Genomic DNA, 22,364 nt, shown 5'->3' with positions numbered 1-22,364 from the left:
GCTTCTAGATTCCGCTGGCTTTGGTTGGCTGCTGACTTCTACTACTCATTTCACGAATTGAGCTGCTTATGCAGTCAAGTGCTTCCAAATATTATTATATTCAGTGTTATATTTAGAGTCGAACTATATTATAAGACTCAGGTGTTCAAAGAACAAAGCAGAAGACAAACAACATCGAAACGTGAACCTCTGTGCGTGAACTGCATGAACGAAACCGCTGAGGTTCGGTCGTACACAACATGGCGGCTCCTACAGCAGCTGCGTCCTGTGAACCCAAGCCTGTAGAGGACTCCTTATTGCAATCGTTTTTCACAGAAGTAAGTTCTTACTTTGTTAAGAACACGCGTCGAGACGGAAACATTACGCTCAGTTGCCCGCTTGCGCGCTGACCTTGCGTTAAGGGCCACTTTCGTTTGAACACCGCGCACCCGCTATGGGCTCGCGTTCCGTTTGCAAACCTTTCTTTACGGCTGTCACATTTGCTGCGTAGGTGAAAGAAATTGAAAAGCGTGATTCTGTGCTGACTCCCAAGCAACAAATCGACCGCCTGCTGAGACCTGGGTCTACCTATTTCAACCTAAACCCCTTTGAGGTAAGACTTGCTTCTTTGCTGTTCTTTAGGATTGAACTCGACTTGTATCGCTGCAGTCGTCTCATTCATAGAAACCTTAACTTGGCTTTCGCCTGTACATTGCTGAGAAAGTGACAAGGCCACGTAGAGGAACAGAATAGAAGGAAAAAGAAAGATAAAGCTCAATAATTCTGACAACTTAAGGAGCGCGCTTTTTGAATGAGCAGCAGAACGCTTCGCTACGAGTTATGGCTGTGGGCTTTCGTTGGAAACACAATACTCTTATTGGTTACATCGGCGTGTGTGGAAACGAAATAAGACGCCCTGTACCTTATTAATCGAGGCGCATGATATGTTTATTAACTTGCACGCAAACAAGGGACGTATTCTGGACCGATCACTTTCGGCGATACTGTCGCCTGGGCCATGAGGCGCGCGCTGGTTGGCTAGTTGCGCACTACGTCACACGAAGGCGATAGTCCCTTGTTTGAGTGCAAGTTAAAAAAACTCTTGAAAGCAGTAAAACACAAAACAGAGGCGTTTTGCGTGGCCTACGAGTATGCGATCGGACAGTTGAAGCTGACTTTCCAACTGAGAAAACCTCACTTGTGACTAAAGTTCTTGATCTTGCTATCACTTGACTGAAATAGCTCATTTTCGAAAATATTTGTACCTGTATGCATTTCTTTTTATTCGTATTTGAAAATGTTCGACTCTATTTACAATGGGCTTTCTCATTTTACTTTTTCGAAGATACTTTATTTGCTCTGCATTTTACTATCCCCTACCGTCAGTTTTCTATCTTGAATAGAATAAACACTACTCGTTACTGTTCAAACTGACCTAAGTTTTTGTTTTTAATGCTTACTTGAGAGTGACAGCATCGGACAACATGGTGTCAGCCTGTCTTGACATAAAATAAAGTTGTGTGTTGCTCAGGGAAGACCTGGAAAACTCAGAAAATTTGAAAATGTCAACTTGGTAGACACCCTGAAAGGGTTTTATAAGACTGTGTGCTAAATAATGTAGTGAAAGGGCGCAACCAGAGAAAGACAAGCAGGACATGTCACCACCTAGACACCACCTAGCCCAGCAACACATCTTTCTGCAGATATTAGCATTTGGTGCATATAAGGTTCGTATATATCCACAAGTATATCCAACAAGATACTGACTAACCGAGCAGTTGAGAGCAGCAGCCACACCAAACCCGAGAGGTAGGCAAACTAAGTTTCACCTTAAAACTGAAGTGGGTGCCCGGTGCAGAAGAACGTCTTTGTAACCACACATTTTCTTAATGTGTGGCTTTTTGTGGTGAGGCCAGCAGTCTTTTATTTTATCACAACTTATAAACTGTTAATAATGCAGGGATGAAGACGACCAGTTTTGCACCTGAATGAATGCAGCCACACAAGTTTCCTGGAGCGTTCAGCCGCATTTTAAAGTTATAAAAGTTGGCGTACCAGCTTGTTTTTGTTGGACAGCATACATACATGATGTAAGAAGAGTAAGGAATTCGTAATCTATGAAATCATGGTGGTCTGCTAGAAGAGATTAATTTCCTTTGATACCTTTTTGTCCTGTGACACCTCTGAGAAAAGCAGTTCTCAGTAGCTGCAGTATCCATCAAAGTGACTCGTGGTATAAAATTCCTAGAAAGTGATTGAGGGATAATATAAATCTAAATTACCTTTTCTCTTTATGCAGGTTCTTCAGATCAGCCCTGAGGCCCCCATAGAAGATGTCAAGAAGCAATACAGAAGGGTAATATGTAATCCACTGTGATATGCCCTGGCCAGTCACTCATCAAGTGTTTGTTGCTTTGCAGCTGTCTATCTTGGTTCATCCGGACAAAAATCCTGATGATCGTGAAAGGGCACAGAAGGCTTTTGATGGTATATTGCTGTGGCTTCTATTTGGTTGGCATGGGCATTTCTGTTTTATACAGCATGTGCAAGTTATTTGAGGACATATTGATGACTTCAGAAATAGGAACTATATTTCAGACAAGATTCAATATTTTATTTACAAATTTTTACCGTTGCTCCTTTTAGTGCCATTTATTAAAGATGATCAATAAAGCCATCTTTGGCCTCAGTAATATAGTGAATTTGGCTGTGTACTCAGATCAAATGGCACATGACATCGGCCACTGCTTCGACAATCGCAGCATCTGACGAGTTTTCAACAGTGACTGGCTGTTTGCCTTCCTCTCAGTAATGCCTCTCATACATAGCAGTGTAGCAAGTTTAAATATTGGGAACTAGGACACCATATTGGGGGTGGCGTGGCTTCAGAAGTTCACATTCGGCCACTCCCAGGTAGTGCAGGCCTTGTGGCAGAAAGCAGATCCATTACTTAAAAGACTCCCAATAATCTCACACCAACAAAACCTGACTTTTTAATTTATTAATAGAGCTTCTCTGTATTGACCATCATTGGCTTTTTAGGTTTCTCAGTCACAATGGCCTCCGTGTGCTGGAGAAACTCAACTGCCTCACTGACATCTGTTCAACGTCAGCGCTTGTTTCTCTTTGTCACAGATGGCAATTGCACATCATCTCTTGTCTCACCTCAAAAACAAAGGATTTTACCTCATTTTAGAAGCTGGCAATAGACCAAGTCGCTGTGGCTGGCATATAAGGCAACTAGTACTGTATGCGGCTTCTGGCTACTCTGAAGAGATGTGCTAGATAGGTAACAGAGCAGTTCCTGAAGAACAAGTGCCGAGGCATACAGATTGAATGTGTTAATGCCTATGGCGATTAAATCTGTGTCCTCAAATACTACCTTGTGCATTCTGTAAATTGACGCCTTAAAATGTGTTTGCAATTTCTGCCTAGTACAGCTGCCTGCATGACAATCTCCAGACACATAGTATTGAGCTTTAGTCTCCGTTTGTATTACATTGCTGAAATCAATTTCTAGAAAACTGGAACCACTCCAGGTCTGTTTCCATTAGTAAGTTGCAGTGTCAGTTAATTTGGGGATGCTAATAGCAGCTTAAACTTGATTGTACTGTATAATGGGGCAGATTGTTCAAACACTGTCAATGCAATGTCAGTTTAAAGAAAGTGGTGGGGCAAGCAGCCGAAAAACTGTAGAACTGTAAAGGGACAATAATGGGCCCTGTCATACATTCACTTTCGATAACTGCTGAAGCCAGAAACTGTGAAACCCAATGATGACTAAAAAGTGCTACATGATGTCATTCAACGACCATTGAGTCATTTTCCATTGGTTCAATGGTGGTCCAGGAAAGGCCACTGAGAATCTGATTAATATTGGTCAGAAGTGTCTGTAGTGCTTATGCACTCGGCGGAGAAGTGAATGAGGTAAAAAGCTAACAAAATCAAAGGCAACTTCCAAATGGGCAAATATCTTTTATATATATATATATATATATATATAATTTTTAAAAATAATTCTTTCAAAATTAAAAAAAAATAAAAATAAAGCACAAGCACACACTGGGGGTTGGGGGGTGTGTGTAGCGGACATATATCTGTAGTCTGTCTAATTGAGAGATCAGAAATTAGTACTTGTTGCAAAATTATAAAATTCAGAGAAAGTAGGTGAGTTCTGACAGAAACATGCCCACCCAGAAGCTGCAAAGTATAATTTACAAAATTTCTTGCTCACATTGTAAAGAGCTCGCAAAACATGTTAGTTCTAAGGAAGTTTTTGTAGCCTGGTGTTGCTTTTGGGTGTTAAACATAATTTGATGCATTTTACATCATCTTCATTTTGCCTCCTTATTTTGTCATGTGTTCATGCTGCTTACATGCTACTGTTTATTCTTTCTGCGGTATTGTAGTCATCAACAAAGCGTACAAAAGCCTCGAGGATGAGCAGCAGCGGCAGCGAGCATTGGAAGTGATTGAAGAGGCCAAGGGTCGCACAGACATGATGGTGGGTACAGGGATGCTGTGCTTGTGACACGGGGTGGAAGTTCATGCCTCTCTCAACCATGTGCAGGTTGAAGAAAAGCGCAAGAAGCTGCGCAAGGCAGGCAAAGGCGACAAAGTGGAGGAGGATGATCCGGAAAAGGTGTGTGGAGCCAGCACTGAAGCATAGTTGCTAAAAAATATATTTTATCTCGCCTTGCAAGGTAGCCAAAATGCCATGTTATGCTGTATCCTAGCTTACGTAGGAGAAAGGTCTGCTTATGTTTGGATAAGATTCATTCTGAAGTATTGAGAGTTTCCTTCATTTCTTTCTTTTTCTTTTCTGTAGTCTTTGTGGCCGCCTTTCAATGCAATTCTGTAGGAGTGCACAAGACATTAAAAATTTCAAATATGAATAGAATAGTCTTTGCTATTTGATTTGTATTCAATTTGAAAATTCACTATTCAAAGTTTTCAAATACGGTACTCGTTTCTTTGAATGGATGTGAGGAGTATATCTGCAGTTGTTGCACAGGGGAACCAGTTACTGAGTGATAGCACAGGGCACATAACTTCTGCTCAATAGTTGCCACTCCTTCAGTAAGGATGCCTCGCTTTTATACAGCCTATACACAAATTTGTTCTGATTTTTTATTTGACCAATCTCACCATGTTTGCATCCCTTTAAAACAATGTGTGGTGCTGCAGTATCATACTTCTCTCTTTTGGTGAAGACAACATTGTATATACATGCATCTAGTAACATGCTGTTCCTTTGTTTCATTACTGTCATTGCCATGGTGCCCCAGATGATTGAAACAGGTTGTTTATTGTTTACAAGCTCCGATTGTTTGGATGTCCAAGTGCGAAGGGTATTAGCTGTATCTGTCAATCTATATGAGCTCGATTTCTTTTTTTACCAAACAGACTTTAGGCAAACTTCTTATTTTATGTTGCTTTAAAAATGACAAGATATTCACTTCAGTATTCGGTGGTGCTTTTGCTTTAATACTATTTGTATTTGGTTAAGAAATTTAACTATTCAAGCACCCCTAAATTTGTACCAGAACGAAGTACAATTTTGGGACATGAAAGCACTTGAGGCCTGCCACCTTTCTGTTTCATTAATCATAATACAAAAATAAAATTAAATACTGATACTTTTGAAAATAAGTTTATAATGAAATAAACATAGCTACTTTTCTAGCTTTTGTTGTGGGTAGTTTTAGGTCTCCCAACATCGCAAACTGTTGCAAGCTAATTGCTAACATCCTAGCATGAAGACATTTATTAATCATCATTTTTTCCTGCACTCGGTTGTAGACTTGCAGGTGCTACATGTAAGGGTTCTTGCCTATCTGCTTTACCTAGCATGTCACCATGTACAGATTCACTCTTGTGCAAATAAATTACAATTACAAGTAAACAAGCACATCATATTTTGTCACATTGTAGGATTATACCGCACACTAATACCTTAGTGTGTTTGCTCACACAATGTTCCTGCCTTTCTATCGTACTGCAGTACAACCATGCAGTCTACGTGCTGACCACAAAACTGTTTGCAGACATGGAACGCAAGCGCAGACAGCAAGAAGACAGGGACCAGGAAGAGAGGCAAGTTGCTTACAGTTAATCTCATAATATTTCTTCACAATGACAGTTTATCTTGGCACACAGGACTAGCGTCAGGTAGAGTGAAGCACTTGAAAAGACTTGAGTGCAGTGCATGAATTGCACTGGATATAGTGGCACGTTTGCAAAGCCTCGAGTAGATTTTGGACAGCTGCAAATGAAACGCTTAGGACTTCTGTTAGGTGCGAGAACTCCCTTATTACAGCTTCACTGTGTTACATATTAGTTTGCTTGTATGTGCCTACATGTGCCAACTCTTTAGTTGCTCACTGATGGTGCGTCAGTTCAACTGTCGCAGGTTGATGCTCTGAGCTCAAAACAGTGTTCTTTAACTGGCATGATTAAAGAACTAGTTGAAACTGTAAGGAGGCCATGGTGTAGTTCACAAAATGTGCATGCTGCTACTGAGCAAGATGCATTTATCTGTGAACATCATGTTTTTTGCCTCAGCCTGTTGGGTTTCCTTGCCTAAATACTGTCTCCACCTTTTTAGGAAGAGAAAGCGAGAAGCAGAAATTCGGGAACAAGAAAAAGCACAGGAAGAGAAGGAGTGGCAGAAAAACTATGAGGTATGATTTTGCAACAGTTCAATACGTCTTTGTTGCATGTGAGCAGCCCTTTGTCACCAGCATGTCGTGATGACGTACTGATGATGGTTCGGGTGTGTTAGGAGTTTGCCATCCTGTGGGAAACTTGTGACTTATGCTGTGTTGAATTTTTAGATGCAGTACCCATAACAAAAATCCAAGTAACAAATTGGGGGTTTAGCTTGGATGCAACTTTTGCCTTGAGTTGCACTTTCGTGGCAGTGCCAAGCACACTTCCGTAAAACCACTTTACCAGGGAGTGATTGAACATACAAAAAGATGTATACTCAGTAGCCCGGAGTCACTGCCTGCGATAAGCAGCTCCACTACAATGTACGCCTTCACATGACCCAGAAAACCCAGTCATAAAACTGATCGAATGTTTGCATGCATGGACGTGCATATGTTGCTTAATATCATAAAGAAAATATTTCGTGCTTACCACTGCTCTCTTCTTGCTCAAATTTAGCAGAAAGATCACCTTTGATAATTCAGATTGTTCAAGGTAACACTTGGCACAGTTACTTGACTGGTATTTATCAAAAAAAGGAAATGCATAGTTACCTTCGTTTATATGCAAGCTCAAGCTACTGCCAAGGCGACTCTAGCATGTACTTGTGTTGCCTTTTTCTTCACAAATGCAGTGCAGTTGTGGAGTTGTTGTAGAGCACGTGCTTCGGAGCTATGGGGTTGTTTGTTTGAACTGATGTAAATTTGTGAACTTCTTCTCATTTTGTTTGTTTTCAAGGCTTTGAGCAAGATGTTACAAATAACTCCGATGTTATAGGGATAACCTGATACCTAGCTCACAGCTCCTTGGCACAGTAAAAATAATTGCCTCCAGCACACTGCCTTGTGTAGATATAATTGTACAGGGCTCATTACATAGTTAACTATTGCTGTTTATATTGTCACAGACAAAGCCACAAAGGACTTCGGTCGACGCTGGAGATCTCTTTATTGATCGCTGTCCTGGCACCTTCGTCGTTCTCTTCTTCTGCGAGCCACCCAACATGCCTAGCATGTGGCACCGAATTGCACCGTGTGGCTGTCAGCTGTGTCGAGGTCGTGGCATTACCCCCCTCCCTAGGAGCATCGTCTCGATGCGGAACATTGATGCACTGGAGATTGCCACGGGGATACTGTTAAGAGAGACGCAGATGGTGAGAGAGGTGCTGAGCTTTGCGTTCAGCGGCTGTTGTATAACTTCAGTCGAGAGACGTGAACGACATCGGACAGGGGTGGGCGTCGGGGACGGTGCGTGGTGCCTTCTCCTTCAGGAATCACTTCGTATGTGACGTCGCCGAGTCGTTGAACGATCCTGTAAGGTCCAAAGTAGCGGCGCAAAAGCTTCTCCGACCGACCACGCTGGCGGATCGGTGTCCACACCCATACTTTGTCACCGGGTTGATAAGTGACGTCGCGGTGACGAAGATTGTAGCGGTCGGCGTCATTTTGTTGTTGGTAGCGGATACGCATTCGTGCGAGCTGGCGCGCCTCTTCGGCGCATCGAGCAAATTCGGCAGCATCAGTGACAACATTAGAGCAGCAGGTGGGTAAAAGCATTGCGTCCAACGTTGTGACAGCTTCCCGGCCGTGCACCAAGCGAAAAGGGGTGAAGCCGGTAGTTTCTTGAACGGCAGTATTGTATGCAAACGTAACATACGGGAGAACGTCGTCCCAGTTCTTGTGGTCGACGTCAACATACATGGAAATCATATCAGCGATCGTTTTGTTTAGCCTTTCTGTGAGCCCATTCGTCTGGGGATGGTAAGCAGTGGCTTTGCGGTGAACTGTACCACTGAGAAGCATGATATCTTCTGTGAGCTTCGCTGTAAATGCTGTGCCCCGGTCGGTTATAACCACTCTAGGGGCACCGTGGCGGAGTACGATACCATGTACAAAGAAGGTCGCAATATCATTAGCGGTGCCTCGTGGGAGAGCTCTGGTTTCAATGTATCGTGTAAGGTAGTCTGTGGCAACAGCAATCCAGCGGTTACCAGCCCTCGACGTGGGGAATGGTCCAAGCAAATCTATGCCAACCTGCTGAAAAGGGATCCTCGGAGGATCCACGGGATGGAGAAGTCCAGCAGGACGCACGGGTGGTGTCTTGCGTCTCTGGCAGTCGCGGCATGTCTTCACGTATTGCTTTACGTCACGGCGAAGGTTAGGCCAGAAGTACTTTTGGCGTATGCGTGAAAACGTCCGTGCGAAGCCCAAGTGGCCCGAAGATGGCTCGTCGTGAGAGGCCCGCAGGATGTCGTCACGTAGTGAAGACGGCACTACAAGGAGGCAGGCGGTTGCGGTCGAGTGAAAACCTAATTTGTAGAGCACGCCATCGCGGAGAAAAAAGGAGGATAACTTGCGCATAAACATACGAGGCGGCTCTGGTAGACGGTTCTCAAGGTAGTCGATGAGCGGCCGGAGTTCTGAATCATCGCGCTGTTGCTTGCTGATGTCTGATGCTGTGATAATGGACAGAAATGCGTCCTCTTCATCAAAGTCGTTTGGCGACGGTGGAAGTGGAGCACGTGACAGGCAGTCGGCGTCGGTGTGTATACGCCCGGACTTGAATACTATCGTCATATCGTATTCTTGCAAGCGAAGACTCCAGCGTGCAAGACGGCCAGATGGATCCTTCAGATTGGCGAGCCAGCACAATGAATGGTGATCTGTCACAACTCGAAACGATCGGCCGTACAAATATGGTCGGAACTTAGTAATTGCCCACACCACAGCCAAGCATTCCTTTTCCGTAGTGGAATAGTTCCTTTCAGCTGGAGACAAAGTGCGGCTTGCGTATGCAATCACGCGTTCGGCTCCATCCTGCCACTGGACGAGGACGGCACCAAGGCCAACGTTGCTGGCATCCGTGTGCAACTCGGTGTCACTGTCTTCGTCAAAGTGTCCTAGAACAGGAGGTGTGCGCAGACGTTTCCGGAGTTCACAGAAGGCTTCTTGTTGGTCCTGCTCCCAGACAAACGGAACATTATCCTTAGTCAACCATTGCAAAGGTTCGGCTATCCGTGAAAAGTTAGCCACGAAGCGTCGATAATATGCGCAAAGCCCGAGAAAACGGCGGAGTTCGTGTTTGTTCGAAGGTGTTGGAAACGAAGCAACAGCAATGGTTTTGTCGGGGTCTGGTCGAATGCCCTCGTAGCTGATGACATGGCCTAAAAATTTGAGTTCGTCATACCCGAAATGGCATTTTTCAGGCTTTAAAGACAGACCAGCAGTACGAATTGCGGCAAGAACTGCTTGTAAACGCTGGATGTGCTGCTCAAAAGTTTCTGAGAACACAACGATATCGTCTAAATAGACAAGGCATGACTGCCACTTGAGACCTGATAGAACCGTGTCCATCATGCGCTGAAAAGTAGCAGGCGCAGAGCACAATCCGAAAGGAAGGACCTTGAATTCGTAGAGTCCGTCAGGCGTAATAAATGCGGTTTTCTCACGGTCACGCTCATCAACCTCTATTTGCCAGTAGCCGCTGCGAAGGTCCATCGATGAGAAGTATCGAGCATGTCGAAGGCGGTCCAAAGAGTCGTCGATGCGGGGAAGGGGATAAACGTCCTTCTTCGTAACGTTGTTAAGCTTGCGATAGTCAGCGCAAAAACGCAGTGTGCCGTCTTTCTTTTTCACCAGAACCACAGGTGACGCCCATGGACTGGTGGAGGGCTGTATGATATCGTCGGTAAGCATTTGTTGGACTTGATTTCGAATGACGTCTTGCTCTTTACGAGAAACACGGTAGGCACGTTGGCGCACAGGTCTTTCATTCGGATTTGTAATAATTCTGTGTTTCGCAATAGGCGTTTGGTTGACCTTCGATGTTGAAGCGAAACAGTCCGCAAAAGACTGTAAAAGGCTCCAAATGCTAGCCTGTTGTTCAACTGATAATTTAGAATTCACATCAATATTGTTGTTGGCTGGTACGTCACAGTTAGAATCTTCATCAGTGTGTCCTACAGTTAAACAAGCGGGAAAGTCACTGACTGGCTCCAAATAGGCAATGGCAGTTCGTGGGGCGAAGTGCTGGTATTCACGACTGAAATTGGTCACTAAAATCTGAGCAGTCCGTGACGACAGCTGCAAGATGCCGCGGGCTACGCAAACCTGTCGCGCCAACAAGACTGACAGATTGCCTTCAGCGATTCCGAGACGGGGAGGATCATCGTCTGTTTCTACGGTGATCAACGCAGTACTCCTGGGTGGTAAAGTAGCACAGTCACCCGAAACGCGTAACACCGTGGACTGTGGGTGGTAGTCGCCCGAATGAGTTGCGTGTTCGCTGGAAAAAGTGACAAGTAACTCACGAAGGTTGATGATTGCGCCGTACTCCCGAAGAAAGTCCATGCCGAGTATGACCTGCCTGGAGCACTCTGCCAGTATAATAAATGAACCGACAAATGTGGCCTCACGAATTTGTATCCTCGCAGTGCATTTGCCGATCGGCGTGAGAACATGACCGCCGGCTGTACGGAGTTTAAGTCCTGGCCATGGTGTCGTCACCTTGCGAAGTGCAGTAACCAGTTGTCCGCTCATGACAGAATAATCGGCACCAGTATCGACAAGAGCGGTTACCGGGTGGTTATCTACAGAAACAAGTATGTCGGCTGAAACAGGTTCACGGTTTTCGCAGGAAGGTGTCGAAGGTACGCAGTCGTCGTTGTCGTCATCGTTATCGTCGTCGTCGTCGACGCCGTCGTCGGGGGGGTCGCAGCGGAGGATCTTTCGAAGTGCGTTGGACAGCGGCCCCACCCCCAGAGGTCGCTGTTCTTAGTTTCCCCGACTTGGGCTCGTGGCCCGGTTGCCCATGGAAGCGGAGAACGTAGTGTAGCGGCTAGGTGACGCCGATCGTCGAGGAGGTGGTGATCGTGACTGGCGCCTCTGCGGAGACGGAGATCGGGTCGTTGGCAGGGACTGTTCAACCGGTGGGAACTGCGCGTACGGCAACGAAGGTTGACTGGCCAGATATTGCTGGATTTCTCTCGGGCGCTCTCCCTCACGTGGGCGACGAGCGCCGGGGTGATAGCCCTGGAGTCCTATTCTTCGGTAGTAGCAGGCACGGTACAAGTGGCCCGCTTCGCCACAGTGGAAGCAGAGTGGCTGATAGTCCGGTGTGCGCCACACGTCTGACTTTCGCGTATTGATTCGGGGGCTCGTGGACCCGTATATATTTGTACGTGAAGCTTGGCCCTGGAAGTGGCACAGCGGTTCTTCAGAAGAAGGCGGGTTACGGTGGTTCCCGGGTTGCGATGGTAGCCTCACTGCTTGTGCATAAGTCAGTACGGGGGCGGCTTCAGGTCTGGTTTGCACGAATGGCTGTGCCGCCTGGCGGACTTCTTCGCGGACGATATCTGTAAGGGACGTTACGGTCGGTTGAAATCGTGCTCCCTGTAGTCGATCGAGCTCCTCACGCACGACACTACGCACAAGCTCTCGAAGCGCATTGGTGTCATAGGGCAACGAGAGAGAAGACGCTGATCCCAGGCTGATTTGGCGATCGTAGGCTGAGGAACGTTGCTGAAGGGCTCGCTCCATTGTCGTAGCCTCACTGACGAACTCAGCTACTGTACTTGGAGGCCTTCGCATCAGTCCAGCAAACAGCTGTTCTTTCACTGCACGCATCAGCAGGCGTACTTTCTTAGCTTCTGTCATGCCAGGGTCAGCACGCTTGAAAAGCCGCGACATGTCCTCGACGAACATGGCGACGCTTTCGTTCGGCCTTTGAACCCTGTTCTGAAGGGCTTGCTCTGCTCGTTCTTTTCTTGCGGGGCTGCTGTACGTATCGCGTATCTGCTGCTGAAATTCTTGCCAGGTGGTAATGGATGGCTCGTGGTTAGCGAACCATGTTCGGGCAGAGTCCTCTAGGGCGAAGTACACGTTCCGTAACTTTTTCTGCTCGTCCCAATAATTGACGTCAGCCACACGATCAAAGTCGTCAAGCCAGTCTTCCACGTCCTCAAAAGGCTCACCATGGAACGGCCGCGGCCAGCGTGGGGTGTGGAGAACCAGCGACGCAGGAGGCTGTCCCGTAGCGTACGTCTCCTGTGTCTGGCTTGCGGTTGTGGTGGACATCCTCGGCAGATCTTGCAGGCCGTATTCCGGAGGCAGTCTTTGAAGCCGTCGGCTTTTGCGTAGGTTGTCCACTTCCAGTTCCTGGGGGTCAGAGTACATAGACGCGTACCCAGCACGTCCACCAGTTTGTCACAGACAAAGCCACAAAGGACTTCGGTCGACGCTGGAGATCTCTTTATTGATCGCTGTCCTGGTACCTTCGTCGTTCTCTTCTTCTGCGAGCCACCCAACATGCCTAGCATGTGGCACCGAATTGCACCGTGTGGCTGTCAGCTGTGTCGAGGTCGTGGCAATATGTAGTTATTTTTTCAGGTTATGCATGCCAGATATACCTATTTTTTCTCTGTTGCTAAGGGAGTGCAATTTGAGGTGCAAGTTGTTATGTAAGTAAACTCAAGTGGACCAGAGGTGCCACTAAAGAAGTCGCAGTTTCGGCCAAAAGGCAAAGCATTTATTGCAACAGCAAATTAGTAGACAGCCATAATAAGTAAGGATAGCAGTTTAATCGGCCGTGTAAACTTGGAAACATTTGCTTACTAACTAAATTAACAAGCATGGTGTCAGCGGACAATCGCTGTCAAAACGTTTGCTTGAAGAACTGCGGCAGCAGCAGTGAGTGAAGTGACCTTCGTGCTGTCTCTTGCTTCAACGCGAACTGAGTGGCATACTGCACACATAAAGCTACGAGTCGGCAGCCCATCCAGCCTCTGCCCCCAAAGCAGATCGCTTACAAGATAAAGCCCATGCGACTGCACCATACCCAGTTGCTGCCGAAGTACAACGCTCCTCCTACATCCCCTTGCCCTGGTTCCTTGCGCGTGACGGAAGACGGTGCACTTCCTCTGCGCTTTTCTCCCTTTCATGTGCGAGATTGAGCCGAGATTGTTGGCTCACCCTTGCATGCTTTCACTTGAACATACAGCATACAGACCGTGGCGATGGTGTGTTCGCCCTTGGGCTCTATATGGAACATCACAGCAACACCGATGGCAAGAATGCCAAGGTGCCCATGCACAATGCCTTAGTGTTGCATTACACTGCTTTAAAGAGTTTATTTTGGTTTGAATTAGGGACAGCTGCATCAACCAACACTTCTTTTTGAGCTCAAGCTCCTTCAAAGAAGTGGCGGCATGCTTCCTTTCCCGTTTAGGGTCGCTCCTTTATGTTCTCGTCCTCCTTTCATTGCGCATTCGCCCCACGGACCATTTGAAGCATCCTCTTGGTCAATTGTGATCATGGTCCAATTTTTCGGACTCCCTTGTGGCCACGATAACGTATGAAAAATCAGGCAGTTGGAAAAAATGAATGCGTGTCTTTTACTGCCCTTAAAGGTTAAATTTGCCGCTGGCACATACGAAATAGCTCTGAAGGCCTGCCAGTACATGTATTAGGGATATCGGTGCTCGTACTTGGACAGGAGATGGCGGGTGCTTGCTTGTATAATGAAGGAATACATACTGTTTTCCGTGACAATTGCCCTCTTGCCACTCTTGTTAAGCTTCACCGCAATGCTTTTGCCTATGCTTCACCACGAACATTGCTCTATAGAGGCAAAGCTGGCTTTTGGGAACCAGCATTATTCAACGCACCGATCTTTCCAAGCTTCGAAGCTAATCGCGAGGACCACAAAGTCAGAGTAGCTGCCATTGCTGACAGCGGCAAATTCTCAATGAAAAGCATGGCACCCAACGGCATAAGCTTAATAGCGAATGTTGAAGCAGCTAGGCTTAGCGTTGTCGCAGTGGTGGCTACGGCTGCCAGCGGATCTGCGTGTGCGAGAGCACCTGTTCGAGGCGGCGAGGTAATCAAAATGGCAGCAGCGGTGGTGGCTTCGATTAATGCGTTTCAGACCTGTGGTAACGATAAAAAGTTAGGAAAACCGGGCGGCGCAGGGTTCTTGCGTCTGAAATTTCAGATGTTCTTATCCATTGACTCTATCGGGTACGTAGTGGTGTCGCGAAGCCTTCCAAATTATCGGGCATCCAGAAAGTCAGTCGTTTCGCTGGCAACTCCTCCAGCCGACGACACGGTGTCAAAGACGATTCATTACTGTTCCTGTCTGTTACTCGAGCCAGCATTACCCCGACATTTATTCCCTTTCAACAAAGTTACAGCTAATTTTCCTTGATAGAGGCATAAGTTCCCCCGAGTATTTCCAGACTACTCAAAATCCCTTAGAATTCCCGAGTTTTCCAGTTAATAGACACCCTGGTTGCTGTCAGCAGTTTTTCTACTGTGAAAAGTTCGCAAAAGTGCAGATATGTCAACTGAAACATTGCACTCACGCTTCATTCACAAGTGAAGCCAGCAACTGCAATGCAGTCGAGACTAGGAGAATGTGTAAGTTATTCTTCTGCACATTTCAAGTGGGCAGCCTTCTTTTCTTGCAGCCCTCAAGCTTGCAATTTTCGGAAAACTGCCACTGGCAGTTATGACCTACCAGCACAAACTCTCTTTTCCAACACAGCCTGGAGACTCGTGTATTGGTTGGCCAAAATACCCTGCTCATCAGCCAGTGAGGCCATCGTGGTTTTTCCGACAGCAACCGTATTGAATGTGTAAAACTTGAACAATGCTTTTTTAATAATTTTTTTATTGGTGTGCATGAGCTTCTGTTCTAATCCTTTTGTTTTGTTGCGCTTTCCCCTAAATCCAGTGACGAGTAGCTCTTTAGAATGCAGTAGTTTAGGCCCAGCTACTCAGCTTTTTCCTACAATTTCTCATCATTACAGTGTTCTTGTCCTCCTGTCTGCCTAAAACACGCTGGTTTGGGCCTACTAGTTGGCTGTTCCTTCACGGTCCCATATTATTACAGCTGTCATGTTGTTTGTCCTTGCCTTTTGCTAACACTATTAAGTTGCTGAAAAGTTCGAACGCACTTGTATCCAATGGCACTAGGTCCCACTTATTGGTTTTCTCTCCCTGATGTCCTCCTCCGCGCTTTTCTTCGCATGGTTTACTAGATGACCTGCTGACACTGTTGCTACAATAGGACATTTATTTTCCCACTCGCATGCAACATAAATTTGTTTGCATTGCAGGAGAGCCGCGAGAACCGTGTGTCAAGCTGGAAGAACTTTCAGACAGGCAAGAGGAGCAAGTCCTACAAACCACCAAAGCACAGGGCGGAGACGCGCTGATGGCCCTGTGTCACACATTTTTTTTCCATCAAGAAGAGAGAGTCTGGGGAGGGACAGGGGTGCGTGTCTGAGCCATGTATTAAAACACAAAAAAAAACAGTGTGTTGTCTGCACTATTGTGTCACTCGTACATCATGGAGTACAGCTCTTGCCGGAGCCGTATGTAGTCCTCTTTTTCGGTGCTCGTCATGCGGGCCACCATTTCCTCTGTGACGTCCTGCAAAGGCACTGGCTTCCCTTCCACCATAACCTGGGTCTCCTCCTCTTCCTCGTCGTCTTCTTCCTCTTCAGACTGCGCAACATCTCGCACCGGCTCAGGCATACCTGCAGCAGAAAGCCAAGGTCGCAGAATGGTCACATTTAGCACCCGGAGTAATAGAATGCCTAACAAGGAATGACAATTCTAGGAACCGCACAAAAAAAAATAGCTCATGAAATCAAGGGTTTGGTGGAAAATTGTTACTGACCATAAGAAAAACTGACATTTTGGGTTTCGTTAGACCCTGAAATGACCTGCTTAATGGCTATGGCGTTGTGCTGCTGAGGCTGAGAGTTCGATCCTGACTGCGTTGCCCGCATTTCTTTATGGGCAAAATGCAAAAACGCTAGTATACTTAAATTCAAAAGGGTGGCTTGTTGGGCGACTTGGTACATGGTACTTAGTAAGGGTATGCCAGCAAACAGGAAGGGTACTGGAATAACGACTGACTTTATTTGAGAAATTGCGTCCACAAAGCCCAAAAGGAGTATGTGTTACAGCACTGCAACTTGCTTGACGACAAACTACGAGGGCGAATCGAAGAAAAGTTTTCGCCCCTATTTTTTATTAGCCAAAATAAGGTACATACAGGTAATTACAAATATGCATACTATTATACGTACCCTACACTATTTTTCCACCTAGTCCGCACATTGGTTCAGACATTTGTCCCATCACAGCACTAAATTTGAGATGCCCCTATGGTAGAAATAGTCTGGCTGATTGTGGAACCACCGTCGGGTTGGCTCCATCATTGCATGTGAACCACTGTCCTGCCAGGAACTTCTTCAGCAAACCCAAAATGTGAAAATCACTAGGGGCAAGGTCTGGACTGTATGGTGGATGGTCCAGACTCTCCCAGTTGTCGTCCCAGTGACGCACGCGGCCTCGCCGAACGCTGATTGTCACGCAAGTCATCACAGCCCTTTTGCGAACTCGCAACACCTCCACCTCACACTTCTCAAAACGAGACACCTTTCCCCATATGTGGGTTGCATTTTCCTGTGGATTTCGATGGGCATTCGTCCCTTGCTCCAGAGAAAACGAAACACACTTCGTTGCTCGTACGCTGTGGACGTGTGAACCACAACCGCTATCTCAAACTACCAACAGTACGCTGTGCCACGGAGCTACCAGCAGATAAGGCCGAATTGGTCAAAGAAAGGTCCACTGCTGAGAATGGATATGTTGACTTCGTATTTACAGCCGTAATTTGGCTAAAAAAAGTAGGGGCAAGGACATGCTGATCTGCTCTTGTATCTAACTACATGCAACAATCTTTATTGAGAAACCCGAGTTCTTTCCTTGTCAAGAACACTGATGGCACAATCACACACTTGTCTGGACCAAGCTTGTAGATGTGAAAAACTTCTATAATCTTTCTCCTTTCATGTCTTAGCTTTCCCAATTACTGAAATATTGCTTATAAGAGGGGCTGCGACCACACTGTTTACAACGTATCGGTAGGTTGCCACCCATGCCTGCGGGAAGTGAATTGACATGCTCATGCATGCTATTATTGACACACCTACCTGACTACCCAATGTACTCCTTGCCATAAGTAATGGGAATATTATAAACAGCACACGTGTTGCAACTACTAAACGTGTTAACATATGCAGTATCACAGCATGGTACGAAAAGGGCTGAGTATGATGCTGCACATGTTAAATTTAATCGCTGTGAGACTTGTATTGTTTATAGCATTCCCATTACTTGTGGCAAGGAGTACATTGGGCAGTCAGGTAGGCGTTTCAAAGACAGAATGTCTGAGCATGCCAATTTACTTCCCACACGCACGGGCGGCAATCTATCGGTAGTACATAGTAAACAGTGTTGTTACAGCTCCCCTCTTAACTGTGTTAACTGTATTTGTCAGCTGCAATCAAGTGTGAAAAAAAAAAAAACCCCAAAAGAGCAGGTGCACAACACAAGCAAACAATATCGTAATGCTGAAAAATGTGGAAAGCAGAGTGTTTCACCTTGGGCGTCTTCCGAGTCACTTGAGTCCTTTGGTGGCTGCACAACAGGCTGCTTCTCATGTGCCAATAGTGTTTCCATGATGGCACTGTGGGGCCGTGATCCCGTTTCAGAGATGACAGGAGCCACTTCTTCAGGTACATTAACCGGCTGCAAAATGAAGTGAAGGTAGTTGTAGTAATGTAGACCGAGTAACCTCCAGCTGAACAGAAACATACCAGAGCCATTTTAAGCAGCCATAACATGCTGATGCTAATCAGTTTGTGCCGTTCTGTGTCATGAAAGTATTTACGAGTATGACTCGGTCGCTCAGGAAGGCAGAGCAAGTGCCAACAGTGGCACTGGTCAGTAGATCTATTTTACGATGAGTTTCAGAGATACCATTGTTGCCTCAAAAGTAGTGGTAGTCAACGGGCAAATGTGGTTCAAAGCACAGTTCATTTTGGCACAGCTCATGGCACAAGGAGGTGAAGGAAAAACATTCTGTGCTTGGATCATGGTTGGCACTCCATGCATAGGTGTCACTACTGTAGCAGCAGATTGCTGTACAAAATTTGTGTGTGATGTAATGCTTAAGAGGAAGCTATATCTCAGGGGCTCCTATTTAAATACATGGTAAAGAAGTCGTTTTTGTCGACAATCAGAACACCAATTTTATGAGCTTTGTTGCATTTAAAAGCAAAAGTTAAAATCTAGTGACTGTTGGCTGAACATGTTTGAATTAGGTCATCAGTCTTTGAATAAAAATTGTCAAAAATCCCAAATTTTCAGGAAACAAAACTAAAGTTAATAACTGCATTGACAATGAAAAACAATATCACAATTCTGTGAATTGCACCTAATAGCACATCTAAAGTGCACAAAATCGATGTATTATACATGGCTCTCAAATAAAGAACTAATATGTGAGTAGAACTTTTCTAAAATTTTTGTAAAACTCTTGCAAACAATAACAAATTCATGTAATATATCAATTGACATATCAGATTTGTCCACTTTAGATGCTCTAATAGATGTGACTTATAAATCTGCGATATCCGTTCCTAGTGCAGAGAGATGGATTTGTAAACTTTGATCTCTTTTTCAAGCTTACCAATATATGAAAATTCTTTTTAAAATATTCAGGCCATAAATTGAAATTCCGCTTCCAACAGTCACTAGAGTTTTACATTCTCTCTTAAAAGGAACATATTTCATTAAAATCAGCCCATTGATTATCTCAGAAAAACGTTTCTGCATTTTACATGTATTTGAATAGGTGGCATCGGAGTTGCACCCAAGCTGAAGCTTCCTCTTAATGTGACCAGAGTCCACGGATGCCAAAGCAGGACAGGGAGGGGAGGGGGGGTGGGGAAGAGGGGAAAGATGCAACATTTATTTCAAATTTTGTAATGGGAAGAGGAACTTTTTTCCAAGCTCACCAGTAAATTTACATTTGCGTTTCGGAATTCTTCCATGTGCTTCCAACAACACATGAGTGGCAAGCAAGAAGGTATGAAGACAGCGTGGTCAATGTGCTTTCGCTCGTTAACGACACATTGAGAAGCTTATAGGATGGATAGGTGGGCTAGTTGGTATTGCATTATTGCAAAATTAAGAGCGCAAGAAGACGCAGGGTGACGCAAAGGAACAGGAGAATGTGTGGTGTGTGTTCCTTTTCTTCATCCAGTGTCTTTTTGCATTCGAGTTTTCTGAGAAGTTCATGTAGCTGGATTGAGAAAACTTGAGAACCATATGCGGTCGTGCATTCTATGAGGGGTGCAATATTATAGCTGTTCGAAAGGTGAATCGCTAATTTGTCCTTACACAATTGATTATAATCACACATATGTGAGCAAGAGCACCATTTTACCAATTGCACGATGTTGAGTATTTCAAAAGCATTATAAGATTGCACAGCAAGTGCTGCTATATGACATGTTGCAGTGTTTCACTTTCCCCCTTCCCTCTCGAGTCTTTTTCAACATGGTGCCACCTACCAGGGAAAGTAAGCCGATTTGCCAACCCAGGGCAGGCATTTCAAGACAATTCAGGGTCAAGAGAGGCCAAAGCAGGACAAAACACTGCCCCACACATAATGAGTGGAACAGTGGGACCACGGTGATAAAAGTGGGTCATGTCCCGCCCAAATTGGGATGTTTGGTCACCTTAGTAAAGCTTGATTCACACTTTACCAATGTACGAGGCAATAAATCAAGCAGTACAGAAAATTTTAAAAGGTGTTGCAAAATACTGTCCATTGTAAAGATTCAAGTGCATGCTGCATGTCTTTCACGTTTATGTGCAAGTAACATCAAGTAGCACTTCACACTTGCTGTATGGTGGTGCCATCAGGAAACTCCTTGTTGATGCAAATTTGAAAGGCACCCATGCACATAAGGCAAAAGCTGAAAATCCAAACGTCCAAAGTGATACATCACCAAAAGAGAGAGAGAGAGCTTGTGAGTGATTACACATGATGTACCATGGGCATCGCACTGTACCATGGGTCAGGCGACAGCTTGGTGCTGGTCAAATTGACACCAAAAACAGTGAAAGATGGGGCTGCTTTCCTTGCAAAAAAACCACCTAGCAAACTTGTGTACATCTTCCACCTTGCATCACTTAAAGATGATTCAAATCAACCTTGTTCTGGCCATCTCCTATTGTGCCGGTTAGGTCGATTCAGTGACTGTCACACCAAAGTGATAGTTAAAGGTTTGATCTAAAAGATCAGGAGGTACTTTTCTCTCATAAACACAACTGCTGCTGCTGTATGATGGAGCTCCTGAAGCACTCCTGGTACTCCATAAGCACAGTCTGCAAGGCCAAGTGTTCTCGCACTCCAAAGCTTTGCAGTGCTGTGGATGCAATGAGTGCGATAAAGCATGGGCTGCGCAAGGAGCTCACCGCGGTCGGCGTGTCGAGAACTGTACTGTGGACCATCCACGCTGGCGCCTCGCGCTGGGGTGCCGAAGGAGCCGAAGGGGTCGCTTCGCCCAGGTTGACGGTGATGCCGGCGCCCTGTCCCGAACCTTGGTGGCGCGTGGCGTCGCCGCTCCAGGGACCATCCCTGGACCGGCCATGCGCGCCTGACTGCATTTGGAGCGTCGGACTGGCGCGCCCCCCGGCACGGCGGCTCTGCTGCAACACCGCGCTGAGGTCCGTCGGCTCGGGCTCGAGCAAATGCGGCGCGAGTCGCACGTCGTCCAACTCGCGAAGAAGCGTGTACAGGGGCTGTATCTGGTCGTTGAACCGCGCCAGCAGGAGACGCGAGTCCTGCCGCGGCAGGGCTGCCTGGTCCTCTTCAACCGGCGCGCAACAGTAGCTGCAACGGAACTGGCCGCTGGCGAAGTCGAGCAAGCGGTCCGCTTCTAGGTCCGTGAAGCTCTTGGAACAGCCCGTGCAACGGAACGACGCGCGACTCGTCGAGTCGCGCTCCTCGGTCTCAATCTTACGACGCATGTGATCGAGCTTGTATTTGACGACGTTCACGAAAACCTTGTAGTTTATGTAGTAGTAGTTTTGGCGGGTCGCCTTGCCGTCGCTACCTGTTTCCATCCGCAGTCGGACCTTGACGAAGCGATCACTTTTGAGCTGAGCGACAACAGCTCGCAGCTGCTTCTTCTCCAGCTTGAGGAGATCCGCCAGATCGTCCTCCTTGACGCAGGGATTTCGAATGAGCATATCGACGACGATTACATGCTCCACGCTGTAGAAACCCCGAATTGTTAGCCGGACGAGCTTCTTTAGCGAACTCGGCACCTCTGTCACAACCTCACCACCTCCTTCCATTGCGATCCGAGACACACGCTGCTTTGCCGTCTACGTATACTTTGGCGAGTGTATATTCGTACAATCACGCGGCACGAAAAGTCAGCGGAGCGCTAGCTGTCAGTTTAAAACGCGCACGCACACCTGTAGGACGAAACGTCCATCCTCCACACTTCCGCGCCGAAGGAGAAGTTAATTCAACATGAAGTTTCATACCGCAGTTTTGTAGGACGAAGTATTGTAGCGGTTGTCAGTGATCGTACATAGTGAGATCCACGAGACGTGCACAACCGACATCTATGGGAGTCGCCTGCGCGCACTCTTGTTGAACCGTCGGCCGTTCGTGTCGCTTTTATGACCTGTTCGTCTGCTACTCTACGGTTGGCTAGAGCGGCGTTTTAATTAGAACGACGGCTGTTTTGTTGTGATGAACTGCTTGAATAGCTGACGATTTTTACGAACACAGTG

General features: G+C 46.2%; 2 protein-coding genes across 3 annotated transcripts; one reads left to right on the top strand and one right to left on the bottom strand.

Moving 5' to 3' along the window:
• The first annotated feature begins 94 nt into the window (after positions 1–94).
• LOC135906283 (dnaJ homolog subfamily C member 8) lies at positions 95–16,003 on the top strand. Of its 2 annotated transcripts, none has more exons than XM_070539139.1 (9): positions 95–317; positions 491–592; positions 2,279–2,335; positions 2,400–2,466; positions 4,389–4,483; positions 4,550–4,621; positions 5,984–6,075; positions 6,587–6,662; positions 15,806–16,003. In XM_070539139.1, exons 1-9 carry the CDS (start codon positions 240–242, stop codon positions 15,902–15,904), a joined length of 738 nt encoding a protein of 245 aa, XP_070395240.1. In that variant the 5' UTR covers positions 95–239; the 3' UTR covers positions 15,905–16,003. The 2 variants fall into 2 exon arrangements, with proteins under 2 accessions (XP_070395240.1, XP_065293678.1); XM_065437606.2 differs by having other exon boundaries at positions 5,984–6,079; positions 6,591–6,662.
• Positions 15,965–22,242, bottom strand: TfIIEalpha (transcription factor IIEalpha). Its single transcript, XM_065437601.2, has 3 exons — positions 21,033–22,242; positions 18,146–18,293; positions 15,965–16,228 (listed from the first exon to the last, which is right to left on the bottom strand). The coding sequence occupies exons 1-3, from the start codon at positions 21,915–21,917 to the stop codon at positions 16,026–16,028; spliced, it is 1,236 nt and encodes a 411-aa protein (XP_065293673.1). The 5' UTR covers positions 21,918–22,242; the 3' UTR covers positions 15,965–16,025.
• Between the last annotated feature and the right edge of the window lie 122 nt (positions 22,243–22,364).

Source organism: Dermacentor albipictus, chromosome 5, assembly GCF_038994185.2.
Source record: "Dermacentor albipictus isolate Rhodes 1998 colony chromosome 5, USDA_Dalb.pri_finalv2, whole genome shotgun sequence".
Lineage (NCBI taxonomy): Eukaryota > Metazoa > Arthropoda > Arachnida > Ixodida > Ixodidae > Dermacentor > Dermacentor albipictus.
The sequence above is the reverse complement of the archived record's forward strand: the minus strand, read 5'-3'. Positions and strand labels throughout refer to the sequence as shown.

Bases quoted from the DNA above. Each gene is read 5' to 3' on its own strand.
- LOC135906283 (XM_070539139.1), top strand. From the start codon at position 240: ATGGCGGCTCCTACAGCAGCTGCGTCCTGTGAACCCAAGCCTGTAGAG. The intron at 4,622-5,983 runs GTGTGTGGAGCC...ATCGTACTGCAG, and splicing joins AGGAGGATGATCCGGAAAAG to TACAACCATGCAGTCTACGT. The intron at 6,663-15,805 runs GTATGATTTTGC...TTTGCATTGCAG, and splicing joins AGTGGCAGAAAAACTATGAG to GAGAGCCGCGAGAACCGTGT.
- TfIIEalpha (XM_065437601.2), bottom strand. From the start codon at position 21,917: ATGGAAGGAGGTGGTGAGGTTGTGACAGAGGTGCCGAGTTCGCTAAAG. The intron at 18,294-21,032 runs GTGAGCTCCTTG...TTCATTTTGCAG, and splicing joins TTCTCGACACGCCGACCGCG to CCGGTTAATGTACCTGAAGA. The intron at 16,229-18,145 runs GTGAAACACTCT...TTTCTGCTGCAG, and splicing joins TGACTCGGAAGACGCCCAAG to GTATGCCTGAGCCGGTGCGA.